We start from the raw sequence: 16713 nt of genomic DNA on the forward strand, positions 1-16713 counted from the left end.
TTCCATTCACCCCAGATGTATGTTCATCCATTTTGCATTCTTTTTGGTGTCAAAGAGGAAGGGAATTGAATGTTCAAGCGTAAGACTGAGATGGACATTGCATTATCTGTCAGTAGATTTCGGCAACAACCAGCAAACCGTTTTGAAAAAACTTCACTATTCAGCGGCAGGATGGCCTTATTTTCCTTAGCAAAAAAAAAGAAATTTGTATGTGTTTTTGTTTTAGCAAAACCCATTCTACGTGAAGCCTCGGGTTGCTGTGCATTATTTTGGAGTGAAGCACTATGCAGGAGAGGTATGTATTTTGAAATCTTTCCAAGTAAGTTCAGTTGTCAAATTTAGGTACAGAAAAAACAGGCTTTGTGCGCTTTTTTAGAAGATAACGCCAGATAGGTAGGAGAAGATTTTTCTGATTTCAGACACCTTGTTTTCAGCCTGTTTTTGTTAAAAGAAAATGCACATCACTTTCTTGATACCTTACTGTACACCTTCTGTACATGTTTTTGCATAATTTACGTCTTCTAAACAATGGGGGAAAGCAAGAATTCCAAACCCAATCCCCAGGGCACAAACATCTGGTTTCCATTCAAATAATTGAATCCTTAATTGAACTTAGAAGTTACTTGATTGCAACCTTTGCCATTTTCTGTTCTGCTCAAAAGTGAAAGGTTTTTATGTTTGTTCTGTAGTCCAATGGCTAACGGTGATGTTATTGAAAAAGAAACAACTGAATGGAGTCTTTGGATCATTTACCTACTAAAAAAACCTAAAAGCAAGATGAGCAGGGTGCCTCTCCCATCTCTATTGTAATAATTCTTATGTTTGCATGGTGTCAGGCTGTGATGGCAACTGGAGAAATTGCTTCAGCTCCAAATAATAATCCCTGCTCCTGGTCTTGCTGTGCAGGTTGTGTACGACGTGAGAGGAATACTCGAAAAAAACAGAGATACCTTCAGGGATGATATTCTGAATATGCTGCGAGAGAGTAGGTCTGTAAATCTTATTGGAGGAAAATCTGTCATCAATCCTACTCATTTATACAGATTGTGATTTTTGTATGATCATTGTCTTTTTTATAGATTTATCTTCAAAAACAGTCATCACTACACTATGAGACAAGGCAAAAGTCAAAGCAGTGCTTCATATATTTGATGTATTCCCTGTTTCTTCTTTGCTATCATGGATATATAGTAAAGGTTCAGGGAGTGCATAACCGTTGCTACTTAAGTTTAGAATGAAATGGCATTTATTAGCAAAAACAGAGAAGCTGATGTCAGACTGTTTCAGGACAAAGCAGAAACTACATCACTTTTTGACAGCATTACAGGAACCACAGTTGTTGCTTCTGAGTTTTCATCAAGCAGAAATTCCTGAAATTTAATTAGATAAGGGAAATGTTGGGATCCCTGCTACACTGAACCTCAAGACAGTGTTTATAGTGTGAGATCCTCTACAGTTTAGTGGCTAATTTTCTGCTGCAGTCAAGGAGAAGATTACAATCCATTATCAGTGGTCTAACTTTTAACGCAGTCTGAACAAGACAGACTCCAATTACAGTAGGTGCTACAGTAGCTTCATGCCAGATGGTATATCAGAGAAAATGGTGAAATCTTCTTCATACTGAGAGCAGGCACTGTGCAGATAAGCCTGTACTAAATGTGTCGCACGTTTGTGTTACAGGTTAGATTTTGTCTATGACCTCTTTGAGCACGTCTCCAGCCGGAACAACCAGGACACTCTGAAATGTGGATCCAAACACAAGAGACCCACTGTCAGCTCTCAGTTCAAGGTCAGTGGATGTTTTGAGTTTAGATGTGGCTGGCAGAGCTATATTACAGAAATGAATATTAGTCATAAATTATTAAAAGGGGACAAAGGAAGAGCTAGATTTATCCAAAGCATGTCTTTAAACCACTTTTGTTTTAAGATGGAGATATTCATGTGAAAAGTATAAGGAAAAAACAAACATTTCAACAACAAAAGTGAATCCCAAATAGATCTCAATTCACCATCCAAAGGCTTTCTGTGCATTCTGTGCTCTAAAGAATGACATGTGTAATGGTGCATTTATCACATTATCCTTTGATAGTAGTATGTTCAGTAAAAGATGAGCTCCAATTTGGTTTTCTGCCTGCATGTGTTTTTTTGATTGAGCCTGTAAACTCAATATTATGTATTCACATAATGCTTTGGTCAAGGGTTGGGTAAATATAAGAAGGACCAGCATCAGTCTAGTTGGGCAGTTAATTTCTTTGATAGACTTTTTTTTAAGTCTGAGCTAAAAATAACGTAGTTGCAGCCGCTCTTTATGAATAGAGCCTTGTGTACTTCTTCGCTGTGTGGTGGTGCCAAAGTTTTTAAAAGCTTTCTTGCTTTCCAGAACTCCCTGCATTCCCTGATGTCCACACTCAGCACATCAAATCCTTTCTTTGTTCGCTGCATCAAGCCAAACACTCAGAAGGTAAGCCTGAACTCCAGACTCCTCTCTCCTCGCCACTCTCCTAATTAACACCAGCTTGCTTTAGATGTACCTTTCTAAAAAACGTATTTTCAGAGCGTGTTTGATCTTGGCACGTCCTCCCTGCTCGGCATACTTGAAAACCAAGGTACTTAGCTTCAGCTTCTTAAGTAAAACAGAACTCAAACATTGAGGAGAGAATGAAACAGATGAAAAAAAAGCTTCCTTCACTTCACTGGGCTAAAAAGAGTGTGAAAAAATGTACTGAACTGAAGTGCTGAATTCACTTCACATACAGTGGGTGTTTGAGATAGCCTAGTGATTACAACAGTGATTCTGGCTTTTCATGTGCCTGTGCATTCTTTCCAGACATTTCATTGGAAGTTGTTTTACAAAACTTGTATTTTTTTAAATATCATTTTAAGAGCTGTTAACACTGCTAAGCTTACAAAGCTAAACCCTAAGTGCAAGAATACGTCATTAAGGGATATAAAAAAAGGGCTCCCAAGTTTTTGAGCAAAAGGAAGTAAAATGGAAGGTGAAATTGCTGTTGCTATCCTCAAAACATTTGTTATCGTTCAACATCAGCTGGTCCAGGCAGACAACAAAACAGGAGATGGCTATGGTGGTTCAATTTTTAGTGGTATGTGCTCCTTACAGTTTAAAATTTACACTGTGTCAGTAATGATAGTGAACCATTAAAACATGACAATGGCCTGATGTCAGTGCTAGTGATATTAAAACCAGGCCTGAATATGTGGAAGTTGCACATCAGAGCACTACAGCCAGTTTCCGTGTCGTTTTCTCCTGTCATTATTTTTTCTAACACAGACTACTGCCCAGAAGTCCTTCCTTCCATACCTATAGGAGTTTTAATCCAATGACTGAGGGCATTTTTTAGAAGGATGATGATACAATAATGCCGTTACACAGAAACACCATTACCAGCTGCCAAGGCCTTGAATCTCAATTCAGGCTAGGCACTGTAGCAAGCAGTTGGGTGCGTGCAGCTATCAAGGAATTGCATTTATCTCTTGTGATGGGGAGTCTCCTAGGGAAACAGGTTATCTGAAATCTGTCAAGAGCTCGGAGCATTTCTTTTTCAAATTTTGTTGGATTGAAAGATGGGCTGTCAAAAACAATTGACTGCCAAACACTAAAACGTGAAAAATATGAACAACAACATAAAAAATTATCATGCTGTATGTTTTAATTCCTTCAGCACACTGGACTCTTTCTGAGCTGTTTGCATTAAAAAAAAAAAATTGCAACATGTTTCTTCATATCGTATAGTCCAGTTAAATGCAGTTCTCACATATAATGTTCAACTCATGCAGTCAATTTCCAAATACCAATTAAAGACAATACCCTGGAGAACTTTTTAGGCCCCGGAGAACCTCTTCATGCACACGTTTCTTGTGTTTATACAGTAGTTCTCCATTTGTTCACAATAGAAAGATCCTGAAAGGCTTCCATTTCTAGGCACTAGATGGCACCGCAAGCTGTTTACATTGGTGGAAGCTGGTATCTGTTGCACAGAAACCATTTCTAATCAATATTTACCTGATGTTTGTTGGGGGAGTTCCTGTTTCCATTCTCACCATTGTTTCAATTCCTGTATATTAAATGTATATTTGATATGAAACAGATTCCGAAAATAACAACATGAATTGTATACATTCAGAATTGTAATCTTATAAGAAGTGACAAAGGAGAGGAGGCCATTTGGCCCATCTGACTGTTTGGTAGACAGGAGCTGATTGATCCAAGTCCATCCTCCCATTTCATGCAAGAAGCCAGGATATCGTCTACAATAACATTGCTGAGAAGCTTGTTTCGTCGACCTGCAAAGTGTTTCCCGTTCTCAGTTTTAAACTCCCTTCCGTGTTTTTTTCCGCTTGTGTGCTTCGTTTCGGATTTTACTGCTGATTCAAACAAGGGTGTAAGATTGACGTTGTCAGCGCCTGTGAGGATTTTGAATGAGGTCAGCTTCAGTGTAGGTCATTCATTGAAGCCTGGAAAGGTTACTGGTTGCTCTTCTCTGGTGTGAAGTCAATTACAATATCCTTTTTTTTTTGTCACGCATAGACCAAAAATGTACAAAATATTCTGAATGAGGACTTATTAATACATTTTGCAATTTTAACATCCCTTTGAATTAAATTCAGCACTTTTAACTATATAACCTTAAGATTCTGTTTCCCTTTGTATTGTTTCATCAAATTATCTATTATCTATTATTAAGATGAAAAGTATATGAACTTCAACACTTGAGACTTTTGTAGAGGTAACGGGTTCAAGTTCAGTGTTTCCCATTTTCTATCTATAGTTTGTTTCTGAAAGTAACACTCTGCCCTGTCTACATTAACTTTCAGTTGCCAGGTATTGGACCAGTTTTGAATTCTCTCATTCAAGATCAGTAGAATACAAAACATACATAAAATTAGATATACTGTACAATAGTTTGTCAATGGTTTTGCATAACAGTACTTGATATGATGTCTAAGATCAGTGTCGCAAAAAGCACTATTAACATCGTTGTTACAAATTGTCATAATTTGAATCATCTTCATTTTTTAGAAAACAGTTCTCAACACTTTTCAATTGAATTCATGCTTTACAAGCACTTTGTCAGTTGTTCACAGCTGTGTCCTCCCTCAACTGATGAAATTTATTCAGCTCAGATGTTGCAATCCAGGCAAATTTTATGTTTGTTTAAATATTTCAGACACTTTGGCTAGGTGTGTCCTCCATGTTTGGAATAATAATGGCATCATTTCCTAGAGCTAGCTATTAACCCTTTGGCCCGGCCTAGAAACAGTGCAAAAAGAGTAAAACCAAAGAATAAAAAGATGAATGTATGTTCAGCCTGTCTTCATTATTTTCCATGTAACAGCTGCAGGGGCTGTGAGTGAACAAGTGTTCTTTGTCTGCTCCAGATTTTCTTACAAAGAATTGTAACACTTTCTGTCACCCTGTTTGCTGCTGATACAGCAGTTCTCAGTGCTTTGTTCTCGGTACTATATTATCTAGCTGTTCCACAGACAACACCTGAACAGAAACCTAATTAACTGAGCTGGTCTTCTGCAAGTCAGCCCCAGTGCTCATAGCAAAATGGTTGTGTGCTTCTGTTTTCCTGACAAGTTGACAAGGACATTTGCCTCTTGCAAATACTGGAGAAAAGGTGTAACTGTGTTCTCAAATTACTGAATTTTAGATTCTCAAGTCCCTTTTGCAAGGCGTGCTCAGTTTATATAGCCAAATGTGGCTATACTGTAGAGCTTTCCAAGTCTCATGCTGATAAACAAATATGTCTCACAGTTTCACATAGTCTGGAGTTGCATAGAATATACATTACAGAGGCTGTAATTAACATGGTTGAAATATCTGCAGTGCAATTTTAAAATGTTTTTTTTTTACTGTGAAGATTACTAACTGACTGCATAGTATGTTTTTTACCATTTATATGTTTACTACATTTTCTCATAACTAACAGTTTATCCTTCTAATTGCATAGACTTTGAATTTAACCCTGCACAGGGAGGAGAATTACAGGCAGCATTTTCGGCTCTCAGGACATTTGTGTCTGAAGGCTAGAGTACGTTATTTGTGTCAGCTGCGGACTGTGCGTGATATTTATAACCATCCCCATGTGTGTTTCATAGTTCACAGCACAGAAAGATCAAGTCAGTTTTGAAGTTGTGAACCTGATATGTAAGCAGTGTGCGAGTGCAAGTTACAGCTTCAAGACTGCACTTGTAAAAAATAAACATCATGAAGATAGATGGCTACGATTGTTGATTATCGCCTAAGTAAATGTGTTACTGACGGCATCAGTAAAGTCTTTGTGTCTTTTCCTTGCTTGGAGCCAAGCCTTAGTTCAGTAGTTCAGCCAAACACGAATTAATCCAATTGATGATAAAGTTTATAGGGACAGAAGGTTTGCTTGACATAACTCGGAAATGTCAGTCTGACCATAAGGTCAAGACTGACCGGACCTCTTCTGCTTCACGGGGAATGAGCCAGGGAGCCACTGCAAGGGTCAAGATGGGTGGAGGGAGGGGTAAAAGGAAGACATATAAGAAGGGGGTAAGAGAAGGAGCGAGAGTGCGGACAAAGTGGGGATTGCAGAAAAGGGGAGAGAAGATGAGATGGGGTGCGGAGTGGCCCGGGGGCTTTGAAAAGAGCCAGGACAGAAGTGCAGACGTCATGGGTACCGTGGGGAGCACACTGTTTACCACAGAGCCTGGTGACGTAGAGGTTGCCTTGAACGAACAAGAGCTGCTTGAGCATTCAGGTCGAACAAGAGGACCACTCCCTCACCCAGCTTGGAGAAAGCAAACAGTGAGCAGAACGGACGAAATGGTCAAAAAGACGACAAGCGCGAGGAGCTCATGGGGTAGGAGTCGAGCAACAAGTGAGGAGGATGCGCAGGATCGTTGAAGGATAAAAGTTGGAGCTGGTTGTGGTTTCTTCCTGAAAAGAGCAAACACCACGTGCAAGAAAGATGTGCCCTAAGAAGAGGTGCTCGGGAGGCAAGATATTTCCACATAGGAGAGTAGAAGTGGACAAGAATAAAGTTTCTCCTCTTCCTGAACTTTTGTTTAAAAACTCAATTTGGTCATCTTTCAAAAGATCCCTTTTGAAAGTGGGATCTGACATTAGTGGGTTAAACCACTAATCAAGTAATATTCTATCTGAGGCCTAGAATGTTACTGGGTTTAGAGGAGCATCCTCATCTTGAATCTAAGCAGTCGAATTCTTATCTTCAGCGCTCGTTTGATAACTGGAATGTTTTTTGTGCTGTTCTTTTTATGCACAAAATTCTATTACTTTCCTGATAAGCACAAGTGTTACAACGAGGATCAGATGGAAGTGAAACAGTTTCTTCATCTTAGATTTTCATGTCAAAAGAGGGAAAAGGTGTGGATCATTTCCAGAAAATGCACCCACGGTTCCTTCCCCTGTTTGACCCAATGGACATTTCTTTTTCAGAGCACATCATTTTAAACAGGTCAGCAGCTTTAACCAGTACTGATGGAAGGTCCTAATATGAAAATATTTGCATTCCTGAAGAGCAGCTTGAGAGATTTTTTTTTGTTAGTGCTCAACACTTGCACACCCCCTCACTCTTCTGGAGTAATGCACGCCAGGCCTCGCTAGGCATGAGTTCCTTTGAGTAGGAGCTGCCATGAATTAACGACAGGAGCCAAAGTGAGATCACATGCAAGACCTGAAATACCAGCTCACTCAGAAAAGGCTGAGCAGAGCCAGACTGAATGTTCAGTCTGAAAGTATGGGTGAAAACTAAAAGAAGCAGAAGCAGAGGTAGGTCTTACTACCTTAAAAGAGTTCTCACAATTTTCTCTAAGCTTAAAACCATTGTTGAAAAGATGCATGTTTTTTTATACTTAGTAGTTGTGTAAAGATTGCGTGTGTTTAAATGTGTTGTTTTGAAACAGCTCATCATCTAACTGTTTTCGAAGCTTTTTGTTTCACAACTGAGCTTAAGAATCTGTATTTTCTTTTAGTTTTACTCCCGTAAGAAGCTTCTGAAGTAAGGTTTCAGCGAGATCGGGTTTTGAGGAGGTGCATTGCATTACTAATTGCATCTATTTTCCAATTGAATCTTAAAATTGCAGGATACATGGATACACAAGACATGACTACAGATTTTGACATGATTTTGTGTTTTGTACGGTTGATAAGGAAGGCAGTTCATATCTTAGAAATTGGAGCTTTCCAATGGAAACAAGTGATCGTGAACTAGTACATTACAGCTACAGTAAATACTGCATGTAAACTGTTCAGACCAGATTATAAAGTAATTGCAGAAAAGTTGTTTTAAAAGATCTTAAAATTGATCAGAGTCTCGATTGCAAAAGTATGCATTGGGTGAAAGTTTCTCTGAGGATTATTCGAGATGGACCAGGTATGATGCTCTAGCGTGTTCAGACTTGAACACGGAGAGAACGAGGGAAGAGCAGATGAGTAATCGTGTTTTTCTTGTAGGCCTATCCCTTTGGCTCCGAAAAGCAAGATTCTGTGTTTATTTCAGAAATTCTTTTTTCTTCTGATTAAAAAGACCCTCTGTAAGTGAGTGCACTGAAAATGGAAGTATTTGATTTAACAAAACATTGGCTAGGTTTAATTTATTACACTGGGAACATTTAAAGTTACTGGGTTTTACATTAACATGTGCTGCTTCTCTTCCTCTTCATTGCAATAATTGCTGATAATAGCTGTTAGTGAAAGCAGTACTATTAAGAAAAAGATACTTTAGAAAGGAACGTGAAATTATTTTTTTCTTCGTATTGCGCTTGCACTGGAGTTTTGTCTTTAAATGCAGCATTTTTTCAAGTGTAAAGGTCTGGGGTTATCAAGGTATTTTTCTAAAATATTTTGCTATTATGTGCTAAAAGATGAGGCAGCTACCAATCTTTTTCCTTGGGAGCAATTTTCCAAATCAAAGAGAGAGAATGTTCCCTTTGATTTGAATAAGAATTGCAATGTCTTTCATTTAAAATACTCTTGGAGGCATAGGTCATACACCTTTAGATTAATTTGCTATGTAATGATTATTTTTTAAACATATATTTCCCTTGTTGTTTTTTTTCATTGGGCTTGAGGGATTGAAATAAAAGTTTTTTGTTGTTGTAGGTAATGCACTGTACAGTATATGTGTATAGACAATCAAGTATATTCACACTTCAAGGCTGTAAATGCTAAATGCTTTGAATACTGTTTTTTAATTCAATGTGATTTTTGTGTCCTTAAATGATCCTTCTTTTAGAAGAGATTTTGCTTAGAGTGAGCATCATAGGGTCACACTTTTCTTGCTACATATGAAGTACTTAAGCTGTTTGGTCCGCAGATTTTGAAGAAGGCTCACACTAAAAGTATTTGATATATCTCATCTCTGTCACACTTAAATAGGACTCTCTCCAACACCAACTGATTTACAGACTCAAATATGGTCGTTTTTAACGAACTCGAAATCAGTTTAGCAGAGGATGGGAATAGTCTGGCCTTTCAATGCTGCTTGACCCCAGGTTACTTAGCAACAAGGAGCTGTACAGGGGAATTTCTGGACTTTGCTAATTTACACATGTCAAATATTGGCTGTAATGAAGACCTGGCTATATTCCCATGACGGCTTTGACAGTAATTCTTTGCAACAGAAAGAAATTAGCAAAGGAAGTACCATTTGTGTACACAAGGGACTGTACGTCAAGAAGACATTTTGCTCTTCCTAGCTTTTCATTGCATTCCAGGCCTTGCACAGTTTTCAAGTTTGCCAATGGACACTCAGTTGCCAATGTCACTTTTTTTTGAGAGCACCACTGTTTTTTTTTTCCCTGGGAAAATTGGTTGCAGCCAAATAAATACACAGGTCTGATTCTGCAAACTTCCACTCTTAGGTCTGTGATATAGAAGGTGACAGGTCCTATTTAACAGCCAGTATAAGACATGAACAGTTGAAACTAAAACATAAAATAATATATTCTTCAAAAAATACAATACATTTGCTACTAAAATACAATGGTAATACGGTGTTTGAATCTAAAACTTGCAATGATATAAATATTGATTTCTTGCATTTTTTTAATACATGATAAAAGATATTACATACAGTACAATACAACTCTTATTGCAATCCTTATTTGTTTTTTTTTTGTGTGTTGTTACATGTAGTGATGGATTTCCCAAAGCCTCTTATTTCTAATGCTTGAGTTTCATGTCTTGTATAGTCCCTTAGTAAACCTTGGGAGCAGTATTAGTATTTAAATTAATTAGTTCGTCACTATTGATTATGCAGACACATGTTTTTGAAGATTATTGATCATAGAATATATCATGTTGTTATTTTTATGCTGCACTGTGTTTTAACATTTAACATTTTCACCATTAGAGTTTACAACACATGTTGAGAAACAAGTAGAGGTTAATTCTGCTGTGCTGATGGTTCATTTTTGCTTGTCATAGAGTACCATTCACATTCAAAGCCCAATGGAGTTGAGATGCATTCATGGTATATAACATAGAGCTACCATATGTAGCTGATTTTGGCAACATACTGAATGTAGCTGAACTGATTAATGAGGGAAAGTTCTATCAGCACCTGAAGGAGATGGCAATATCATTTTTTCCTACAAAAAATGAAAAATTATAATAGAACAATAACATTAAAACCCGTTCTGCACTGGAATTTATGTCATGTGTAGTAAAAGAGAGCCCATTTATGTCTACTTCATGGAGTACACAGGTTGACAACACTTTTGGGAAAACTGTTTCAGTGCCACCAATAGCCAGTTCATGTCACTCAAATGAAATGGCGAGTAATAACTTTCATTGTAAGAGAAAATGTAAGAGATGGAAGGATAATGGCAAAATCTTTTGTCAGCTAGTAACCATGAAATCACAATAGAGGGAAATGGCATACAATTACAACACAATTTTTCCCTGCAAAAAAGTACACGTGTTTTCTATAGCTGACTTCAAAGGTTGAAGTCATATTGCACTTTACACCACTGGTCACTGCAAGATGTATGTTATATGAGGTAAGACAGCTGTTTTAAAGTGCACTATCATCACTGACAAGTACTGAGCTGACATTAAACTTAAACTTTTTATAGCAAGTTGGCATGCCTTCAGAAATTTTCCATTTCTATTTTAGAAATTTCCAGTACAGTATGAAGTAGACTCTGGACACAGGTTTTAGGTCTGGGCACTGTTGTGTTACAGATAATTTCAGTAAAATGCCCAGTTGTATTAACAGGTTTAAAAGTAATCTCTTTTAGATAAATAAATGATGAATATAATAAACATTCATACAGATATATGCTGTTAGACACATGCAAAGGAATAAATTAGAAATAATCCTGTCTGGTTTTGCCTTTCATAATCAGGGGTCCTTTTTTAATATTTTAAAAATGTTTCAAGCCTTTTGATATTTTAAAACAAACATTTTCCAGCTTGTTTTATTTTTACTTTTTCCGACAGGTCTTTGAAGTGAACTCAACATGCATCGTTTAAAATAAATTAAATGCAGATTACAGACTTTGCTTAACTGTAAAGCTTCAGTAGGAAAGAAAAGGCACAGATAAGCTTCAAAGAGAAATTCAAAGTTCAAGAAAGAATTGTTTGCTTCACTTTTGATTTTTAAAGTTTCTAGCGTTTAAAAGCCCAACAAATAAGCTTTAATCTTTTTCGTTATCTTTGATTATCATGACACTCTCTGTGAAACGTTCTGCCCAAATTAAGGAAATGTCGTCCTGTTGGTTTCTGTGCGCTGATGCTGTTGAGTCTGCATGGTGCTGTTTGTGGTGTTCTGGCTGCAGGTGGTGGCCGTTTGGCCCCCTGCTTTGTATGCAATGATTTAGGCTTGTGTTTTTTCAGGCACGTGTCATGGAAGTAAACAATAGTGACCCCGATCCACAGTAAAGGCTAAGAGGCAGGCAAGGAGCCTGTGGGGAGGACAGCTGGCCCCCAAATTACTATTTAACACCATTTTCATGGAAGGTCTCAGCACCGCCTGGCAACCTGATTGATTCATGACTGAGGGGCTGGGAGGGGATGTGGGGCTCTCAGTGGATGGGCGAGAGGTGCAAACCCTGAGCAAGCTGTATCACTCCCAGGTGGTGAGTTTTCAGAGGATCCTCAAAAAAGATTCTTGATAGCCTCCCTTTGCCTGGTTCTCTGCCAGTGAGCAGAGGTCTCGGTGCTGGGGAGTCAGCGGTTTGCTTCAGAAATGACAAAAAAAAAACACAGTAGAGTGCCTTCATTTGCCAGGCTTTTTCTGAATTCTGAATCATCTCACAAATCCTTAACAAATGGAAAATACCACTGCACACTGTGCAGGTCTACCCTTTTAACTTAAATGGCTACTTGGCATTAGTGTGATTTCTGACAGTATTTTTCTTTATCCTTCCTGAAATAATCCTTGCAGCATGGAGTGAATGGACTTGTGTAAAGGCTGCACCTAACAACTGGTCCATTGCCTCAGGGAAATCACAGCCTTTATTGAATCAATATATTGATATTTCCAGCGCGATTCAATCCCCATCTGTTATTGTATTCATCGTCACTGCCCACCCTTTCGTCATGAAGTGCATAATAAAATACTTCATTTCAGCAGTTCTCACAGCAGCTTTCTCTTTTATTGCTTCAGTGGTGTTTCCTTCGTCCCTTTTCTTCAACTATCTTCATTTGCCTTGAAAAAAGGGCACATTCACTGCGGTCAAAGTAGATCTCTGAAATAGTGTTGAATACTGGGAGGCTTCCCAGATCATTGGCAGACATGGGTTTAAATGAAAACCTTAACCCAACTACAAACTAAATATGCAGAATGTAATGGCAGGTTTCCATTAGGTAGAGACCATACAAAAACACGAAGATTTTATTAAAGTGGGCCAGAGTTGGTAATAAAATTAAACCTTTGTTATAGTTTAGTATACAGTATAAGTTAAACTAATGATTGTTTTTTTAGCAAAAGTCTCAGGATTAAAGCGTATTTCCGGTATAAAATATATTGTAGCGAGAAATGTTTAGCTGAGTAGACCTTAAAGACTTCCACCTTGATCAAATAAATCTGTGTGAGAAATAGCTTGAAGATAGCACCGAGCACCATGAAATATCCAGTACAGATGAGGCTTGTAAATTAAAATATGAATTGTGAGATTGAGCAATAATGGTTTAAAAGATTGTTTTGAATGCGTTAGTTTCTCATCCATAATAATACATTTCCTGGTTGCGTTGGTTATGTAGTATTTTCTGAATATGCATGTTAAAAGATATAATATAATATATAATATAATAGTCAGCTATTCTTTCAGATTAGCCTATGCAGACCTATCAACAATGCATTTTGAGGGTAAAGAAGCCTAGTGCTATAGAGTTGGGGGATGTGAAAAAAATTAAATCTGCAGTACTGAAAAACAGTATTAAACAAATTATGTCAGACTACTAAATTATTATTAAGTATCATATCCTTCCACTGCACCATTGTACTGGCAACTGGGAACTTATAAAAACAGATGGTCAATATACATATTGTATACACAGTATTAATATGTTTTGTGTGGGAAGCTGCATCTGCAGGAAAGCTGAGGTGGAATCCACATTGAAAAGTAAAAGAAAGAAAAATTAGCATTAATTTTTTTAGCATTTCTCACACACCTGAAAAATACTCCACAACTGACAAATTGTTTTCTTCTTTTCAGTTTTCAGCAAGGAATTAAACTCTACTTGTTTCTGCATATCATCTATAAACCAGTTTTAGGCTGTGGAACAGAAATATACCTGTTATAATAGGATATTGAACTTAAGTCACCTCATTGCAATTTGGTTTTAAATAAACACACCCAGTTCAGTAAGGCAGGTTTACTATTTCAATAAAGAAACCTTCTTCATAATGTCTTGTGTCTACTTGTTTGAGGCGCCCTGCCTCAGTCTTTTGTAGAATTATATTTTCCCCACTGCTTCACCTTAATTGTAACCTTGAAGGTAACGTCAATTTTATTAGAGTCATCTAAATGATAATAGCTTCCAGAGAGATCATACAGAAGTATCTGTTGCATATATGATTAATATCTGTACTGATCTTAAAAAGTGATAAATTTTAAAGAGCTGCAGGAAAGATACAGAATGTTTTCCCTGCTGAGGAGAAAAACTTTTTTTTCTCACAAATAACAACTTCACAAATAATGGTGTAACTGCACTCTGAAGAGAACTTCAGAAAATGTGTTGGCTTTTGTTTACTTCAAAATAGAGACTTTGTCAGGCTAAATTGCATTCTGTAAGTTCTTTTTTATTTAGTACTGCAGAAATTCAGTGTTGCTTAACATACAGTAAACACTGTTTCCAAGTTATACATTTAACAGGGAAGTGAAAAAATTTTTTTTTTGTCTGTTTCTTAACACACATCCTAATTCTGGTACTGTATCATTAAGCTAAAAAAAAACTTTGCTGCCACTCCCAAGGGATGAATTCGGTTGACTGGCCTTCTACTGCCTCCCTACTAAGTTGATGTGGAAAAAACAAAACAGCTGGCAAATTTCCATGCATGAACTCGCATTGGATAGGCAGTCTGAGGCCAGACAGTACCGGCCTATTGCCTCCTTCCCTCTACCCTGCGGGGCCTACAAGTGCCCTACACAAATTAGCCTCAGCATGGGATGCGCTACCATGGCAACTGGGTCACTCATAAAACTGGCTAGCACTCTGTATTGTTCAGTTAGTGAGTCTTTCACTGGCCGCAGTGAGTTAGCCCTGTCGTTCTCTCCCTTATGGATTGCGAATGGAACGTTAGCAAGAGGGATGAAATACTCAACCCGCAGGCCGGTAAGAATATCTGGTGAACATTTTAACAGTCTGAAAAATGTTGAGCAGTTTTTTCCATATGGAGCAGGGCAAATTTAGGTGTAGAGTGTCATACCGACGAGCATGTTTCAGTTGATTTGGCCGCCTCTTCTCAGTTTTCCTTTACTATGTTTCCTGTAGCTTTAATATTCCTTGTACTATAAAAAGTTTTAAAGGGTCCTCTCCTACAACATTCTAAAGGTATTATTTATCATTAGGACTTTAATCTAGTTATTATTAGAACTCAAACTCACATATTTACGATTGTTCTGGAAGTTGTTCTTCTGTCATCTGTGGCCAATGTATGTTTTATTGTTTTGCAATAATTTGATTTGGGATATTATACACTAGAGATTTGGCCATTGTCCTCTAAATAGAAATATACTGTATATGGTTGTTTATAGAATTGTTTTATGCTTTTATTTTAAGACGGTTAACAATATTTTAAGTTCAAAAGAAAATAATTATGGGGATTTTTATGATTTAATATGAGTGTTCAATTGGATTTCAGACTTTTATTCTGCCTCTTCAGAGCACCTTATGAGCAGAGGTCTTTCCAAACATGGTCTTCATTATTCAAGTATGCATGTGTACTTATGTGTTTTAAGAAGGTTCCTTAAGATCCTACTCTGCAGTACTCATTTGGAAACATTTTTGTCTCACAACAGCAATAATATTCATGAAAACTACAACTTTCACTTCTTAAGACAGATAAATTAGTTTCAGCTATTTACAAACTTTTTCTTAAAAAAGTTATTGTGATAATCCATATTTCAATCCTTTTAAATTATTTCGATATTTGGATCTTGCTGGTTTGTCTAAGACATTGAGACTAACACCTCTTTGATCTCCTGAGCAAAAGCAGACACTTCATCTGTATTTTTGAGAAAGCTGTATATGGTTTCTATAAGGATGACCGGAGGCTGCTGTTAATAAAGTGTTACAGTATGCCATATTTGTAGCGAGAGTGCTGAAGTGATAATAATTTCATCCATGTTCTTATTGTAACCAAAATGAACAAAACCATTTCTACATGAAAGGAACATGCACTTATTCTTTTCGCGAGAGCTGTAACTGACTCTTCACTCCAGCTTTGAAGGTCTCAAAGTGATGACAGTGACTGACAGCAGGAGTTGATTTTCTCCTGGGAATGACTTCTTTCTCCAGACAAAGGTCCCTTCTTATCCCAATTCAAATGTCAAACCCTCTTTGTTTGCCTGAACGATCATATAACAGTGGAGTCAAAATATGAATAAAAGAAATGGAGCATTTACAACCTTTTCAGAAAGCTGCTCCCTGACACCGCTTTGTGGAGGGAATCATCAAGTCATTATGTAAATTACAATTATGCAAATTTCATATCTGACCCCCTTTTTTTCCCTCTCTGATGCTCAGACCCTTTACAATATATGGAGCGTGCTAAGTTAATTTCTTGAGGGCAACATGTGGAAGCGTTATTGACAGCACTGACCTTTAATGGAAGAAATTAACAAAAAAATGGGTTGTGATTTTATGTACATCGCCCACTGGGGTTAGAGGCCCCCAGTATGGCAGGCAGAGGAAGAATGATTCCTTTTGGAAATGTCATTGTGCTGCTACAAAGAGGCGCAGAGATCCTAATGCCTCTGTTCTTCTCTTGTTTGGTTATTTTCATTTTCAAGGACTGCTACAGTACATGTCTTTTGTACAGCAAGTAAAAGAATCCTGATAAGACGGAAACATTTGACATATCTGAAGTCCGGGTTGCCACTGCCAGAGTAATGGTAGTATTTGATGAATGTGGGGGATTTGACTGAGGTATTTTATTTATACGTTTTAATAGGGGTGTTTGGCTTTGTGGTCTTGAGCAAGCTGTGCTGCTGTAAGTATTCTCTAGTGGGGTGAATGTGTTTGTG

General features: G+C 37.6%; 1 protein-coding gene across 1 annotated transcript in view; it reads left to right on the forward strand.

The window, feature by feature from the left end:
• Positions 1-16713, forward strand: part of myo10 (myosin X) — a 133960-nt gene that overhangs the window by 86253 nt on the left and 30994 nt on the right. The window contains exons 16-19 of the mRNA XM_069190954.1: positions 227-295; positions 907-989; positions 1681-1789; positions 2381-2461. Coding sequence (XP_069047055.1) covers positions 227-295; positions 907-989; positions 1681-1789; positions 2381-2461 — 342 coding nt within the window. The remainder of the gene's footprint in view (positions 1-226; positions 296-906; positions 990-1680; positions 1790-2380; positions 2462-16713) is intronic.

This window comes from Lepisosteus oculatus, chromosome 6 (assembly GCF_040954835.1).
Source record: "Lepisosteus oculatus isolate fLepOcu1 chromosome 6, fLepOcu1.hap2, whole genome shotgun sequence".
NCBI lineage: Eukaryota > Metazoa > Chordata > Actinopteri > Semionotiformes > Lepisosteidae > Lepisosteus > Lepisosteus oculatus.